This window comes from Saprolegnia diclina, assembly GCF_000281045.1.
Source record: "Saprolegnia diclina VS20 unplaced genomic scaffold supercont1.43, whole genome shotgun sequence".
NCBI classification, from domain to species: Eukaryota; Oomycota; class Saprolegniomycetes; order Saprolegniales; family Saprolegniaceae; genus Saprolegnia; species Saprolegnia diclina.
The window spans coordinates 396,208-410,566 of NW_008246110.1; the positions used below are offsets into that span (position 1 = coordinate 396,208).

General features: G+C 60.2%; 7 protein-coding genes across 7 annotated transcripts; 3 read left to right on the plus strand and 4 right to left on the minus strand.

The window, feature by feature from the left end:
* Nucleotides 1-440: 440 nt before the first annotated feature.
* On the minus strand, nt 441-1,764 carry SDRG_11719 (hypothetical protein). Its single transcript, XM_008617769.1, has 2 exons — nt 955-1,764; nt 441-903 (listed from the first exon to the last, which is right to left on the minus strand). Exons 1-2 carry the CDS (start codon nt 1,743-1,745, stop codon nt 471-473), a joined length of 1,224 nt encoding a protein of 407 aa, XP_008615991.1. The 5' UTR covers nt 1,746-1,764; the 3' UTR covers nt 441-470.
* Nucleotides 1,765-1,909: 145 nt separating this feature from the next.
* Nucleotides 1,910-4,431, plus strand: SDRG_11720 (hypothetical protein). The gene is made up of 8 exons (XM_008617770.1): nt 1,910-2,152; nt 2,206-2,414; nt 2,461-2,951; nt 3,011-3,342; nt 3,394-3,518; nt 3,576-3,788; nt 3,831-4,064; nt 4,114-4,431. The coding sequence occupies exons 1-8, from the start codon at nt 1,981-1,983 to the stop codon at nt 4,372-4,374; spliced, it is 2,037 nt and encodes a 678-aa protein (XP_008615992.1). The 5' UTR covers nt 1,910-1,980; the 3' UTR covers nt 4,375-4,431.
* A 384-nt stretch (nt 4,432-4,815) lies between these two features.
* SDRG_11721 (hypothetical protein) lies at nt 4,816-6,576 on the minus strand. Its single transcript, XM_008617771.1, has 2 exons — nt 6,082-6,576; nt 4,816-6,026 (listed from the first exon to the last, which is right to left on the minus strand). Exons 1-2 carry the CDS (start codon nt 6,533-6,535, stop codon nt 4,909-4,911), a joined length of 1,572 nt encoding a protein of 523 aa, XP_008615993.1. The 5' UTR covers nt 6,536-6,576; the 3' UTR covers nt 4,816-4,908.
* Nucleotides 6,577-7,678: 1,102 nt separating this feature from the next.
* Nucleotides 7,679-9,144, plus strand: SDRG_11722 (CAMK protein kinase; the record flags this gene model as incomplete). Its single annotated transcript, XM_008617772.1, has 5 exons — nt 7,679-8,200; nt 8,246-8,416; nt 8,470-8,758; nt 8,806-8,882; nt 8,944-9,144. The coding sequence occupies 5 exons, from the start codon at nt 7,679-7,681 to the stop codon at nt 9,142-9,144; spliced, it is 1,260 nt and encodes a 419-aa protein (XP_008615994.1).
* A 26-nt stretch (nt 9,145-9,170) lies between these two features.
* SDRG_11723 (hypothetical protein) lies at nt 9,171-10,486 on the minus strand. The gene is made up of 3 exons (XM_008617773.1): nt 9,986-10,486; nt 9,700-9,941; nt 9,171-9,643 (listed from the first exon to the last, which is right to left on the minus strand). The coding sequence occupies exons 1-3, from the start codon at nt 10,448-10,450 to the stop codon at nt 9,211-9,213; spliced, it is 1,140 nt and encodes a 379-aa protein (XP_008615995.1). The 5' UTR covers nt 10,451-10,486; the 3' UTR covers nt 9,171-9,210.
* A 621-nt stretch (nt 10,487-11,107) lies between these two features.
* Nucleotides 11,108-12,457, plus strand: SDRG_11724 (hypothetical protein). The gene is made up of 4 exons (XM_008617774.1): nt 11,108-11,280; nt 11,324-11,397; nt 11,446-11,566; nt 11,614-12,457. The coding sequence occupies exons 1-4, from the start codon at nt 11,154-11,156 to the stop codon at nt 12,417-12,419; spliced, it is 1,128 nt and encodes a 375-aa protein (XP_008615996.1). The 5' UTR covers nt 11,108-11,153; the 3' UTR covers nt 12,420-12,457.
* A 5-nt stretch (nt 12,458-12,462) lies between these two features.
* Nucleotides 12,463-14,282, minus strand: SDRG_11725 (hypothetical protein; the record flags this gene model as incomplete). The annotated part of the gene is made up of 7 exons (XM_008617775.1): nt 12,463-12,653; nt 12,698-12,928; nt 12,976-13,201; nt 13,247-13,377; nt 13,429-13,496; nt 13,547-14,145; nt 14,211-14,282. The coding sequence occupies 7 exons, from the start codon at nt 14,280-14,282 to the stop codon at nt 12,466-12,468; spliced, it is 1,515 nt and encodes a 504-aa protein (XP_008615997.1). The 3' UTR covers nt 12,463-12,465.
* Nucleotides 14,283-14,359: the final 77 nt, after the last annotated feature.

A 14,359-nucleotide genomic window follows, 5' to 3' on the forward strand; every position in this document is an offset into this window, starting at 1 on the left:
CGATCTTTTCCGGGCGTTGACGCCAACGATTGGTCAATACTCGGACGAAGACCGCCCGTGATTGGTGGATTTCTTTTCTTCGAACCAGACGCGAGGGGGATGTGCGCTCAGAATCGCCGATCCGACCACGCAGCAACCAGCACCCTCGACTGGTTGCGCTCCAACACCAGATCTAGTCGTCCGCACCAGAACTAGAATTCGAGAAACATGCACACGACAACAGCTCTATGGATTGCAGTCCGGTCATGTGGCACTTGCAGTCGCATTTAGCTCCGAGCCCGGACGCCGTGCCACGTCATATGCACTGCCAGGTGACACTTGCACATCATTGTCAGCTGCGTGAGGTAGCGAGCAAGAGAAACGCCAGGACTCTACCCATGCGGGCGGCGCCTCCAGGCCATCGCCGTCGATCCCCAACCGTCGAGCCGCAACGCTCCTACTCGTTCGTGATGGCTTGGCTAGCTTTAGAGTTACGTTGATTTCTTCTTGATGTGCTTGGTGCGCTTGCGGCAAGCGCTTGCTGGTGCGTCGATCGACGTCTCTGGCGCTGCGTCGCACCGGCGCAAAATGCAGACGTAGGCGAGACCGTACAGAACGCCGGTCCCAACCAGAATCGCGACAATGTAGCGGAGGCCCAGGCGTACCATCTGCGACAGCCAGGGCATCGTGAGGTGCTTGCAGTGCGGAAAGAGCGCGACCAGATCGGGCACGAGCTCGACAATCGGTGTCGCTTGGTCGCGGGGCAGGGCCGCCAGCACGTCGCAGCTGTCGTCCGTGTACGCGAGCGACGTCAAGAGCTCCGCCGCCTTGACATACGACGCGGTGAAGTCCTCAAACCAGAAGAGGGACCGGCGGTAGCAGTTCATGGCGGTCGTGCTGTCGCCACGCGCGAGAGCGAGGCCACTATCGCAGGCTGTCGGCTGAGCCACCGAATGCTACAGAGAGGAAGCGTACCCGAGGTCGGCCCACGCGGTCGCAAAGATCTGCCGCTGCTCGAGGTTGATGTCCTCGACCGTGTAAATCTTTGGCATGTCGAAGTGCTCCTGGGCGCTCACTTCAATGTTGTGTTCGGCGATGACGAGGCTCCGAGCCATGGACGCAAACATGGCGTCGACTTCGCTCGGCGTGTGCTCCTGCTGCGCACCGTCTTGGAGCGTGTAGGGCGCACGGGCGTAGCGCGTACGCTGGGTGATGCCCCAAACGCCATCGAGGCGGCCCTTGAACTGGAAGAGCGGATGCAAGTACGCCCACTCGAGGTCCGAGACGGCCATGAGCGCGAGCTTGGTTGCCAAGTCGACCGTCACAGGCTCGGACGGCTCAACAACGGCGGGCGGCTCGTCCTCGGGCGGTGTCTCGGGGCGGTACGCGTCGAGCTCCTCATAGGCAAGCGGAAACACCAGCGTCATGTCTTCGTCATCCGGGTCGTGGCGCGGCACGGCGGCCTCGAGGTACCTGCAAGGCGGCGCCCACTGGCTCACGTTGCGCGCCTTGCAAAAAAAGAAGACATCCTTCTCTTGCACGATGGTCTCCCAGTACTCGAGCGCGCCGAGGTCGCCGGTCGCGCAGTAGGCGCCCGTCGGTGTATCGGCCTCGCGCTCACTTCCCTCGGCGAAGACGACGCCAAACGGGTTGACGTTGCGCAAAACAAGCTCTTCCTGCAGCTGGCGCGCATTGAGCTTCGTGCGCTTCATGTGGCGGGACGCGCTGACGGCCATGGCGCCGACCACCGCTGCTGTCGGGCGCATCGATCTTTCTCAACTCTGCCCGAAAATGGAAGATCGTACTTTCTACGCCCAAACTTCGAACTTCAAACTTCGAACTTAGCATCGTCGAAACTCAACGCACAGGCAATTGAGTTGAGTGGCCTCGTATATCCGGATGCTCTCTCCCAATCACCGAGGAGATGCGTCGTTGCATCCGGATACGGGATTCACGAGCGCTCGCGATGCCAATTGTTGGTTGCGCAGCAGAAGCGACGCCATGTTCCGCCACACGCTCCGCGTCGCCCGCCGGTCGCTGACGCATGCGGCGCCGCTGCTCGCCATGCAACGCTCCGCGCTGCCAGCTGTCCATGGCCTTCCGCATGCAGCGCTGCGATCGCGCTCGGTCCTGCCAGCGTGGACGCATGCGTTCTCGACGTCGGCCACGCCGAGTAGGCTCGCTTCGACGCTTCGAACGATCTCTTATACGCCTTGTGGCTGCTAGGCCTTGAGGCGTGGGAGTCTTCGGACCGCAAGTACCTCGAGCGCCGCCTCAAGAGCTTTGGGCGCAGCTTCGAAGTCAAGTCGATGGCACTCTCTGCGGGGTTGAGCCCGGCCGAGTGGGCGCCGGCGACCGCGCAGTTTCGCCGCTCGTTGCTGAGCAACCCGTCGACGCACTTTCACTCGAACGAAGAGATGCTTGCGTTCCTCTCGGTACGCCACTCTACGTCTTGTCGGTCGGTGCAAAGTCGCAATGTAGGACATTCGCGACAAGAGCAACACGGGGCCGCTCCACTTTTACCCGCTCTTCCTTACGTTTGCGCGCATGAACGGCTTTGTGAACGAGCTCAGCACCGAGAGCATTGCGTCGCTGCAGGAGCTCACGGATCTCCGGCTGCCGCACACGTGGTTCCCAAAAGCGCGATCGCTCCAGCGCAAGATCATCTACCACGGCGGCCCGACCAACAGCGGCAAGACGTACGAAGCTCTCCAGCGGCTCAAGATGGCCGAGGACGGCGGCGGTCTCTACTGCGGCCCGCTGCGCCTTCTCGCGCTCGAGATTTACGAGACGCTTAACATGGCCGGCGTCTACACGTCGCTCGTGACGGGCGAAGAGAAGCGCGAAGTGCCCATGGCGACGCACGTGGCGTGTACCGTCGAGATGTGCAGCGCCGGCCAGACGTACGACGTGGCCGTCATTGACGAGATTCAAATGATTGGCGACCCAGAGCGCGGCTGGGCGTGGACCCGGTACGCACTTCGATCCTCGCTGTGGCGGCTTTTACTAATGTGAAAAATGCTGCTATTAGCGCGCTCTCGTGCCTGCAAGCCAAGGAGATTCACGTGTGCGGCTCCATGGAAGCGGTCGACCTCGTGCGCAAGTTTGCTCAAACGACCGGCGACGACTTTGAGCTCAAGACGTACGAGCGCCGGAGCCCGCTCTCGATCGAAAAGTCGGCGCTCGGTTCGTACGCCAAGATCCGCAAGGGCGACTGCGTCGTCGGCTTCTCGCGCCGCCGCGTGTTCCAGATCAAACACGAGATCGAAAAGGCCACGGGGCTCCGCTGCTGTATCATCTACGGCCAGCTGCCGCCCGAGACACGGTCGCAGCAAGCGCGCTTGTTCAACGAACCCGACAACGGTACGCGGCCCTTGATACCAACTTGATACAAAACATAGATCCTCCCACTAGGCTACGACGTGCTCGTGGCGTCGGATGCGATCGGGATGGGGCTCAACCTCAACATCCGCCGCATTGTGTTTGACAGTGTCCTCAAGTTTGACGGCGCCGACATGGTCGATATTAGCTCGTCCTTGGTACACTGCGCCGTCCATCTCGCACGATTGCAATAGTCTCACATGAGAACTGGATAGACCAAGCAAATTGCCGGCCGCGCCGGACGCTCGGGCAGTGACTACAGCCACGGCCTCGCCACGACGCTCGCGCCCAACGACCTTTCGTTCGTCCAGGGCGCGTACCATGAAGCGCCATCGGCGCTCACGGCTGCAGGACTCTTTCCGACGTCCGAGCAAATGGTCGAGTTTGCCAAGCAGATGCCCGAGACGACCGATCTCGGCCAGCTCCTCGTATGTGATGCCTCGAGTCAAGAAGGCTCATGTGTATGGTAGGACAAGTATGTGTCGCTCGCGCGCCTCGACGGTGCCTACTTTATGTGCAAGTTTGCCGACATCAAGCAGGCGGCGGCGCTCCTCGTCGACTTGAAGATGGACTTGCAGGAGCGGTTTACGTTTTGCATGGCGCCCGTGAACCTCCGCAACCCGCTCTCGCGCAAGATCTTTACCGACTATGTCATGGCGCACAGCGAAGGCCGCGAAGTGCCCCTCGATATCTTCCTCCCGCGGGTATCCTTTGTGTTGTTGGATTTTGAAAAGTGAATTCCTCCTCGTGTAGTTTGCGCCCAAGAACGAACTCGCGCTCCGGGATGTCGAGATCAAGGCCAAGATCATTGACGTGTACCTCTGGCTCTCGTACCGGTTCCCCGAGACGTTCACGATGCAGTTGCAGGCGATTGAGCTCAAGACCAAGGTCCTCGAGCTCGTCGAGCAAGGCCTTGTGAACGTGACGTACAGCAAGGAAAAAGAGTCGGCGGCCAAGACCAAACGTGGCGCGTGGAACGATGACCGCACCAAGTTTATTCGTTTTGCCAACTAATAACGTCTGTGAACTACTTCGCTCCATAGTTGCAGAGGGGTAGGGTTCAAAGGACGACTCGAGTTGTTTTCATATTTGTTGATGATCGAGTGGTGGCGTCGATCGCCTGCTCATGGCCTAACGCGAGGTCACCACTCCACGCAGACACCGTCACATGGGGTGGGCCACTGCGTCCTTCATCGATCGCTTGGCTCGTTGCGGCTCGAAGCACAGTCGGCGCATTGGAGTCGTCTCTGTCGGGCGGTGTCGAGGAAGGGCTCCTAAGCCTCACACAAGACATCGGGCGACGTCGCCTGGCGAGCTGCCAGTCGAATTCAAGCCGGCCCGACGATGAAGAACAGCAACGTCATCGTCACTGCGTGTGCTTTGCCGCCGTGTACGACCAAGATTTCTGGTATTGCCGACGTCCCGTATCAGATCCCAGAGCCGAGACCGGTCGTTGGTGCGAGTCGACATAGTACCTCAGTGGCTCATACACGAAACTTGGCGTGTATTAGGCAGAGGCTACTAGGCTCGCCATTATGTCTCTATCGCCTAGTTGTCGTTGCTAACGCACGGGAACTGGTCGGCCGCAATGTTCCGCCACGTCTTGGACGACGCCACCTCGGCCGCCGTCATGCTCGAGTGCAAGTGCGCACGGGCAAACGCGCGGAGATCGCGCATCGCCGCCGCAAAGAACTTGGTGTCGTCGTGGTACGCCTGCTCGGCGCCACGCGCGAGCGCCTTGCGGTCGGCCTCGGGCAAACTCAGTACGTAGTCGACCGCGTCACAGAGCGCTTCCTTGGTGTGGTCGGCCTTGAGCCCCGTCACGTCGCGGAGGCCGTGCTCGCCGTCAAACTCGCCGCCCAGAATCTGATGCGGGTGGAAGCGAGCGGTCGTCTCGACGTACACGCCACTGACCGGCGGCACGATGAGCTCGTTCATCGGCGGGCCGTTCGTTGTGATGATGACGCCGCCGGCCGCGCGCGCCTGGTTGATGTAGTGGCCATACCCCTCCCACGTACTCGCGCAGAGGAAGAAGCCGGCCTCGGCCATCAGCTTCCCGAACGACACCTCGTCGAGGCCCGTGTGGTGAAAGTTCATGTTGGAAGCCGCTGCAATTTGCGCCCCAAACTTGTCGCCAAACCCGAGGTTGTACAGCCCCGGGCTCATAAAGAGGTCGAGCGGCGGCAAGTCGGGCCGCGACAGCCAGCACTCGATGACCTGGTCCGTGCCCTTGCTCACGCTGCCGCCCGCCGTGTGTGTGAATCGAATGTTCTTGCTATAGTCCTTGGGCTTGACGCCGCCAGGGCCGAGCTTGCGCGACGTATGGCCCGCAATGTCGGCGGTCGTGTGCCGCGTGTAGAAGACGGCGGTGCCACGCGGATTGCCTTCCTGCTCGAGCCACTTGGTGACGCGGTGGTGGCAGTCGCGCGACTTGCAAATGATCACGTCCGCGCTCCAGTAGTCGGGCGCCTTGAGCTGGCCCATCTCAATGTTGGGCATCAAGTACATGGGCTTGTGCTTGGGCCACGGCTGAGACGGCCAGTAGTGGTTGAAGAAGATGATCGGCGTCCGCGGGCACAGGTCGTGGTACGTCACCTTACGGTTGCGCTGCGCGTCAAAGTACTCGTCGTCCAACACCCATTGCGGCAGGAGGCGCGAGTGGCCATCTACACATGCGACATCAACATCAGTATGGGATGGCAAGGGAGGAGAGGCCATTACACTTGGTGTATGCGCCGCCGTCTTCGCAGTAGCCCGCGCCACGAAGGCCGTTGGGCAAAAAGATGTCAATATCCGGGCAGCGGCGGAGCTCGTCGAGCACGCGCGGATCGTCGCGCTTGAGCCGCGTCGGGTACGGCCCCTTGACGGGCGACCCGTAGTACCACGTGATGATGTCGTCCGACTCTTCCATGCACGCCGAGTGGAGGAGGCTCAAGTGCTCGAGGTCTTCCGTAGGCACGCGCTGGCCAATGGGCCCGTCAAACCAGCACTGCGACGCAGTTGTCGTGGCCGCGAGCGCGACGGAGGGCGCATCACCGGCCTGCTGCTTGAGGCGCGGGCTAGCGCTGCCAGCGTAGCCAAAGTAGTACAAGTTGAGGAGGAAGACGAGGAGGATGCATGCAGAGTAGACGATGGGCGTCCGCGACGCCGGCTGATGCTTGCGGCCCGTGCCCATGATGGTCGGCTACGCGTGTGGCAGACAGAGTCGATGTGCTTTCGGATTTCGAAACCATGGCCGTCTGCCATCGAAGCGCAATTAAAATTCTGGATTCCACGTGCATCAAGAATAATATTACCTTGGGTTGTATGGATGAGGAAATCGAATAGACATTAAAATGGCCGTATTACAATACAATCAAAGCCAAAATGGACGTGTCGGCCTTGCCAGAAAAATGGCAATCTGGTGACACACGTGGCGTCTTACCAGATTGTGGCGCGCAGCAAATTCACAGCATTTTGCCTGCTTTCCGGTGATAAACTGGCGGCAAGTCGCAAGTTTGAGGGACGCAGCTCCCCTTGCTACATTGTGGTTTTGCCTCAGGGTCGAGCAGCGGTGCCAGAATGTGAACTAGTGTTTGGGAACGACGCCATCCTCTACACGCTGGGTGCTGTGGAGACGTAGTAGCACTGGCGCGCTACTATCGCCCAGCTGACTGGTATGCTCAATCACTGACTGAGCTTAGCGTTCGAATGTCGACAGAGCTCGTCGACAGCAATCACCCAGGGAACCACCCTTCTTCTGTTGCTTGCTCGATGTGGCGGGAACATTGCATCGTGTGCTCGGGGCTGCTGGCAGGTGCACAGGGTGACGAGCTCACGACGGCACTGTAGGGATCCCGCCTCGATCGCTATCTTCACGATGACTCAAGACTGCATCATGAGTGTCTAGGTGTAGGCGTGACCAAAGCGACGTCATTTGAGCTGCCATCAAGCTCATCACTCGTCGTAGTAAGACGTCATAGCAGCAGTAACCAGTTGCTTGCTATTGCTGCGGTGGCACTCGCCCACTGCAGCCAACTTCATCAGCACCGCGTGCCCCGTCTGGTCGAGACGTGGGCCAGATTCAGATTCTGGTAAGCTTACTGTGTCAATGAAGCCCCAACAAAATGCAGCGCTTTTCAACCAATCGGAGGTCGCAACGGCCCCACATCCAATGCAACACAATTACCATTGGATGTATAAAACAGCAGGCGCAATGCATAATAGTATCGAGTGACATGACCTGTGATGGATACAGATTGTCCTGTTTAAAACAGTTATAGAGGGTTGTAAACACGGAATCTCCAATTGGGTGTTCAATCTTCTTTGCGACGACGACATGGCGACGGCCGTCCCCGATGGACCGCTGAGCCCATGGCGCAGGTTCCAGCGCAGCCACAGCAAGCCCGAGATGACCGACCACACCGACATCTTGGTCAACGGCGTGCTCTGCCGCGTCCCGCGCGAGCACATTGTCGTGAGCCGGCGCACGCGGCGCGCCGTCGACCCGACGACCTTGCTGGCACCGCCCATGCCGACAGCCCGCCCCGCCCGCGCCGCCAGCATGAGCGACTTTGACGACGACGTCAAGCCACTGCGCTCGACAGCGCTGCGTGACGCAGAGCTCGGCTCGCGCAAACGATCCTTGCCGACCGTGCAGGAGCTCAAGGACTTTTCGACGGCGCTTGCCACGGTCATGTGCGACAAATGCCACCACGTGCGCGACGGCCGATGCGCGTGCGAGTCGCCATCGCTTCCGTCGGGCTCGCGCGCCCCGGCGCCGGCGCTCACGCCCCGCGAGCAAGCCATGCACGGCCGGTACCTCATCCGCGAGTCGTTTGCCAACGGTGCGTACGGCAAGGTATCCATTGAGCACTTTGCCGTCCGAGCTAAAGGACGCTCTTAGGTGCACAATGGCGAAGTCATGGCCTCGCATGCGTCGGTCGTCGTCAAGATCATTCCCAAGTACGTGCTGCAGTCGGCCGAAGAGAAGCAGAGTGTGATCCGCGAAGAGATCATCCACCGCAGCTGCCGCCACGCCCACATCATCCGGCTCATCGATACGTGCCAAGACGAGGTCGGCTATCGCAATATGCCATGCACCGGGGCATCATGTTAGTATCGTCGTAGCATGCGCACTACTTTATCCTCGAGCGCGCCGACAATGGCTGCTTGGAGAAGCGCGTTGGCCGCGTCGGCCTTCCGGAAGCCGAGTGCAAACGACTGTTCTACGAACTCCTCCTCGCGCTTGAGTACCTCCACGACCACCGCATCGTGCACCACGACCTCAAGCCCCAAAACATCCTGCTCGACGCCAACGAGTCGCTCAAAGTGTGCGACTTTGGCGCTGCCCGCGCCTACAACAAGGCCGAGGCCGGGCTACCGTTCTCGGGCGTGTATGGCACCCCGGGGTACATTGGTACTCCCATATATTTCGTTGTCGCACGGAACTCGACCGACGCGTAGCGCCCGAGCTGCTCTTGGCCGCGCCGTGCTACTCGACAGCGGTCGACATGTTTAGCGCGGGCTTGGTTCTGTTCGAGGTCGTCGCTTCTACATGCGTGCCCCGGGGCTCGGCGCTCACACTACCCACTCATTGCGTAGATGCTCTTTGGCTACGCTGCGTTTTACCCGCCAAGTGCGTCGATCCACATGCCCGTCGAGTTTCCCGTGCCCCGGCCGCGCCAAAAGGTGCAGTCCCTCGCGTCGGACGCGGCCAAGGACCTCATTCTGCGCCTCCTCGAGAAGGACCCGGCGGCGCGCTACACGGCGACGCAGGCCCTGCGCCATCGCTGGTTGTCGTAGCTTATCCACCTGTGGGACACCATACATAGACACGTTGTCGCGTGGAACGATGGACAAGTTGTCTTCTTATGACGACGATGTCATGAGGTAGCGATCGACGCCGGTTGTCATCTTGGCAAAGGTCACATGGACCAAGCAGAGGAGCGCGACAAAGAGCCGCATGTAGCTGTAGCTGTACAGCGCCGCGAGCAAGATCGCGCAGAGGAGGACCCAGAACGCTTGGATGAGGTGCGTTGTCGACGAGAGCTCGTGGTCCAAGATGACGCAGGCGTCGGCCGGCGGGCGCGCGTGCGTGTACCACTCGGCCAGCAGCGCCTCCTTCTCGGCGTACCGGGCTTCCATCCACGCATTGAGGCCATCCGCGTCACTCGGCAAGTCGGCGATCGGGAACCGCCGAACGTAAATGTGCATGGCCTTGGGCATCGCACCCGCGAGGAGCTCGGGCTCGTTGGCGCGCTGGCCGGGAACGCGGTCGACAAAGCACATGCTAAGGTCGTACCTAAATGCACGCAGGAAGGATGAGCGCGGCAGGGGCCAACGAGACAGGACACGTACACAGCGTCGATCTCGTGGCGCACACGTGGCACAATATGGGTCCAGCCCGTCGTGCGCGGGTAGAGCGTAAAGTGTCGCGGCGGCTTGCCCTTCGTGGCCGCGAATGCGTTGCTCTTGGCAAGATTCGACGCGCTCAAGTCGGTGCCCTCGGGGAAGAGGAGGTAGCTCGCGTTCGGCGCCGTCGTTGTGAGATGCTCGAGGACGTCGTTGAGGTAGGCTTGGTCGTTTTGCCAATGGCGCGTCTAGAATGAGAGTGAGGCTTTCTCATGGACGCGCATCGATATACGAGGAAGATGAACTGGAACATTTGCATCGCCCAGCCAAAGATCGGGACGTCCTTGAGCGACGCCTTGAGGATGATCTTGAGCTGGTGCAGCGCGTGGATGCGCAGGCCAAAGCTCCAGAGCAGCATCCAATCGAGCCGCGTCCGGTGGTTCGAGAGCCAAATGGCCCGCTCGCCCGAGAGGATCGCGGCCACGTCCTTCTGCGCTTTCACCGCATCGCTGCCGTCGGCCAAGAAGACTTGGACGTGGATACCTTGCCACTTCTCCATGAGAATCGCCGCGTTCCCGAGCCACATGCCCTGGACGAGCTGCTGCGTAAAGGCAAAGATACGCCGACCGAGTGGCACGCGGTGGCCCACGAGGTATAGGAGCACGAAGGCCGGCGAGAGCAGCAAGAAGACGCCGGCGGACCCAGTGATGCCCAGCGCGGCCAAGAACGCAAGGCCGACGACGCTGACGCGGACCATCCGACGCAATCTCAATCTCAACAATGGGATTTGTCCCTGTGAATATGGTTGTTTTCATTTGGATTGCAGAGAATCGCGGTTGTCAGATTTGATTTTAGTATTGGAACAGATGATTGGCGCTGGCAAATGAATTGCGTTCGACCATCTCACCTGTGGCCCTCAACGCCGACAGAGCCAATCCCGGCAGCGCCCCTTGGCGAGATACCTTGGATCATCATCCGAGGAATACATGGTATAGTGGCTGGTATGAACGTCTCCCTTGGCGCTTCCGTCGCCATCGACGTAGCATCAGCGGCGTCATCGCCACGAAGATGATTGCGGAAGATGACCTTTTCGATGATCGAACGCCATGTGCTTCTTATGATGATGATGATGATGATGGCCTCCATACCGGTACTACATGTACAGCAGCAGCGCAACGAAGAGATCAACCTCGCCATGGCTGCTGTCAATCGACCATACTTGTAGCCGATGGTCGAAGGGACCATCGCGAAAGGGCAAAGCTGCTGCGCAAGGAGAACGTAATGGGCTGTACAGGGATCGAGCCTCGGTGCAGCCACACGGCGGCCATCGGTAGCTGCTTTAAGCCATGGACCATCGACTTGGGCTGGTCGTAGTTCTTGATGGTCGGTGGTCGGCCGGTGGGGGCGGCCCATCTTGGTCCGGGTTGCAGTTGCGCGATCTTCTTCGGCCTCGTATCCGGATGACCCAGCGGTTCTGCGGTGGTCATTTCGGATCAAGGGACAAGATGGCCAAGGCGAGCAGCAGCAGCAGCCATCGCCTACCGCTGGTCTTCCTCGCGCTCATCGTCATCGGCCTCGGCAACAAGAGTACGTTCGCCTCCTCGTCTGCATGCCCGCTCATGCTGCTTAGTCTTCCAGAAGCTCCAGACGATCCCGATGCACAATTACCCCAACTTTATCAACCTCCTCTGCACCTTTGTCTACGTACGATCATGACGAGCATAGCAAGTCGACGCATCATGGTCGACCTAGATTCCGCTCAGCTTTGCGTACATCATCCCGATGATCAAGTATGGCAGCGCGATCACCTGGGATCAACAACACATTCCGAAGCGCAAGTTTGCCATCATGGGCGCCCTCGACAGCGTGGCCGGTACGACAGCACCTCGATGCGACGGGCATGTCATGGCCATGGCGTAGGTATCTTGCAGATCTTTGCCGCGACGTACCTCGGCGGGTCGCTGCTCATCTTGCTCGGACAGGCCGCGATTCCCGTCTCGATGGTCATCTCCAAGTTTCTCCTCAAGGCGTCGTACTCCAAGTTCCAGTACTTGGGCGCGCTCATCGTCACGGCCGGGCTCCTCGTCGTCTTGGGACCCTCCATGAAGGCGTCGTCGGGCGGTGAGCACACAGTCATCTGGGCGGCCGTCATGATTGCTAGCTGCATCCCCATGTGTCTTTCGAGCGTCTACAAGGAGATTGCGCTCGGGGAGGCCGAGCTCGACGTCGTGTACCTCAACGGGTGGGTCGCGGTCTTCCAGTTCCTTCTCTCGATCCCGCTGGCGTTCCCCGCGGCCTCGATCAGCAGCCCGCCGGTAGCACCCTCCGATTTGCTCGAGAACCTCTACGATGGCATGAAGTGCTACCTCGGCGAAAACACGATCGTGGGGACTGCCCACCCAGACGACTGCGAGAAGGCGACGCTCTACGTGACCATCTACATGCTCTTCAACGTCCTCTACAACATCCTCATCATTCTCATGCTCAAGTTTGGCTCGGCCAACATTCTCTGGCTCGCCATGACCATCATGGTGCCCCTCGGCAACGTCGCCTTTACGTTTTCGTTCATGCCCGAGCACCAGCCACTGCACACGACCGACATCATTGGCCTCGTCGTCATCATGCTCGGGCTCTTTGTTTACCGGTTCCTGGGCGACCTCCTCGAGGCCCGGGCGCGGGCGCGGGCGCCGTCGCACCTCAAGGAGTCGCTCATGTCGGACTTTTAAGCTGTCGAATGGAATACATATACTTAGTAGCGCGAAGAGGTCGTCGCTAGACCTTGGACGGCGCGGGTATGCACGCGGCCGCGGCTTGCTGCAAGTCCGCGACCGACTGCGGCGACGTCGAGTTCATGCTAATGAGTTCGCCGTGCGCGCTCACGAGGAGCGAGCTGAGACGCTCGTTGTCCTTCTCGAGCATTTGACTCCGGGCTTGGAAGAGGGACGCCATGCTGCCGCTGGCTACATATGCAAGGTGACCTACAGGTGGGACGTCGTTTGCGTACCGGGCGCCGCGCTCGGGTACGCCTCCGAGTCACTCGAGTCGGGCGACGTCGCGGTCGACGGCTGGTCGTCGTCGTCGTCGTCGGCCCATTGCCGAGGTGCCGCGTTGTCTGGGTTGAAGCGCCCACCAAACCAGCGGAAGAGCGGCTTTCGGCAGTGCGGCACGAGCACCTTCTCGATGAGGCCGACGCTCACGAGGACGTTTGCAATGTCGTAGAGCCGGCGGATCTTAGCTACGCCATTCGCAGCATGAGACGCTACAGCCTAGGAACATGCGTACTCTTCAGCACGTTGCCGCCAATTTCGCCACGCGGGTCGTCGCGCTCGATGAGCTCCTTGGCCGCGAGGTCCAGAGGAATGATAATGTGCTCCTTGTCGAGGAAGAGCTTGACAAAGAGCTGGCTGAGCTGCGCGAGCGACTTGCCCCTCCGGCGCGACTTGTAGTCGCCGCCGCTGCACCCGACAAACTCTTCGATGAGTGCTTCGGGCGTCCGCGCATACCGCGCCTAGACGACGCGTGTGGGAGGACGCCAGATGGAGTTAGACGATACCTTCATTTCGTGGATTGTCGTCGGCAGCGACTTGAGACCGTGCCAGTTGTACAGGTTCTTGCGCTTCCGGCTCACAATGTGGATGCTCTCGAGGATATTGACAATGTCGTAGATGCGTCGCCGCTCGACGCCTATACAAGACACATGAGCATGAGCATGGGCAAGAGCGCTTCGCAGGATACCGAGCTTGTTGGCGGCAATGTCCAAGCACACGTCCTGGACGTCGTCGTTGCAGTAGAGGCGAAGAAAGCTAGAGCAGCCACGCGTGACGACCATTATCGTTGGTGAGAAACAACGTACTTTTCACAGAGCAGCCCGAGCGACTTTTCCTTGCGGCTGTACGACGGGTTGGACACCATGTGTAGCTGGTCCTCGAGAGAAAGGCTCATGTCCGACGTGAAGCGGTACTTGGCCGACGTGTCTTCGCGCTCCGGGCTGCGCGCACGCTTCTCGGCGGTCGCGCTGCTGTTCTCGCCCATGAAGCGACTACCGCGGATGTTTTCGTTGATGTACGGCGAGCCATAAGTCATGGTCCCGTCCGCGTCATGGAGCGCACGGGCGGCTTCCAGTGGCGTCATGCTATCGGTCGCACCCAGCGCCTTGGCCGTCTCGCTGCCATTATGAAAGCACGAGAGTGGCTGCAGCACCTTCTTGGCGCAGAGCTTGCCCTTGGGCTTGGCGTCCATGCTGTGTCGCCGCGCCTTCTTGTTCTCGACGTCGTCCATTGCTGGCGCCACCGCCTTCCTCGCCTGCTTCTTCGGTCGGATCTTTCGGACCGTCTTCATGTCGTCCTGCTGCTCCTGTGTCAAGCGCTCTTCCGCTTCCTTGGACGAGTTCATGAAGAGGATCATCATGGTCTCGGCGGCCGCGCAGCGCACGGGGCTCGCATCGCCGCGGGGCTACAGACGCACATCGCGATGAGCCTCGCCCTTCCTCGACCGCATGCAGCTGGGCTTCCTCGTACCTCATGGAGCGTCGCTTCGCTCCGGGACCGCGCGCGGCCTTCCCGCGCTCCTGCAGTCGCTTCGATCTCCATCTTCCTATTGCGTGTCGTCCGCGGTTCGTGGGTTTAGCGGGGTATTTTTCAAGTGACCTGACACAATTTATAGTATC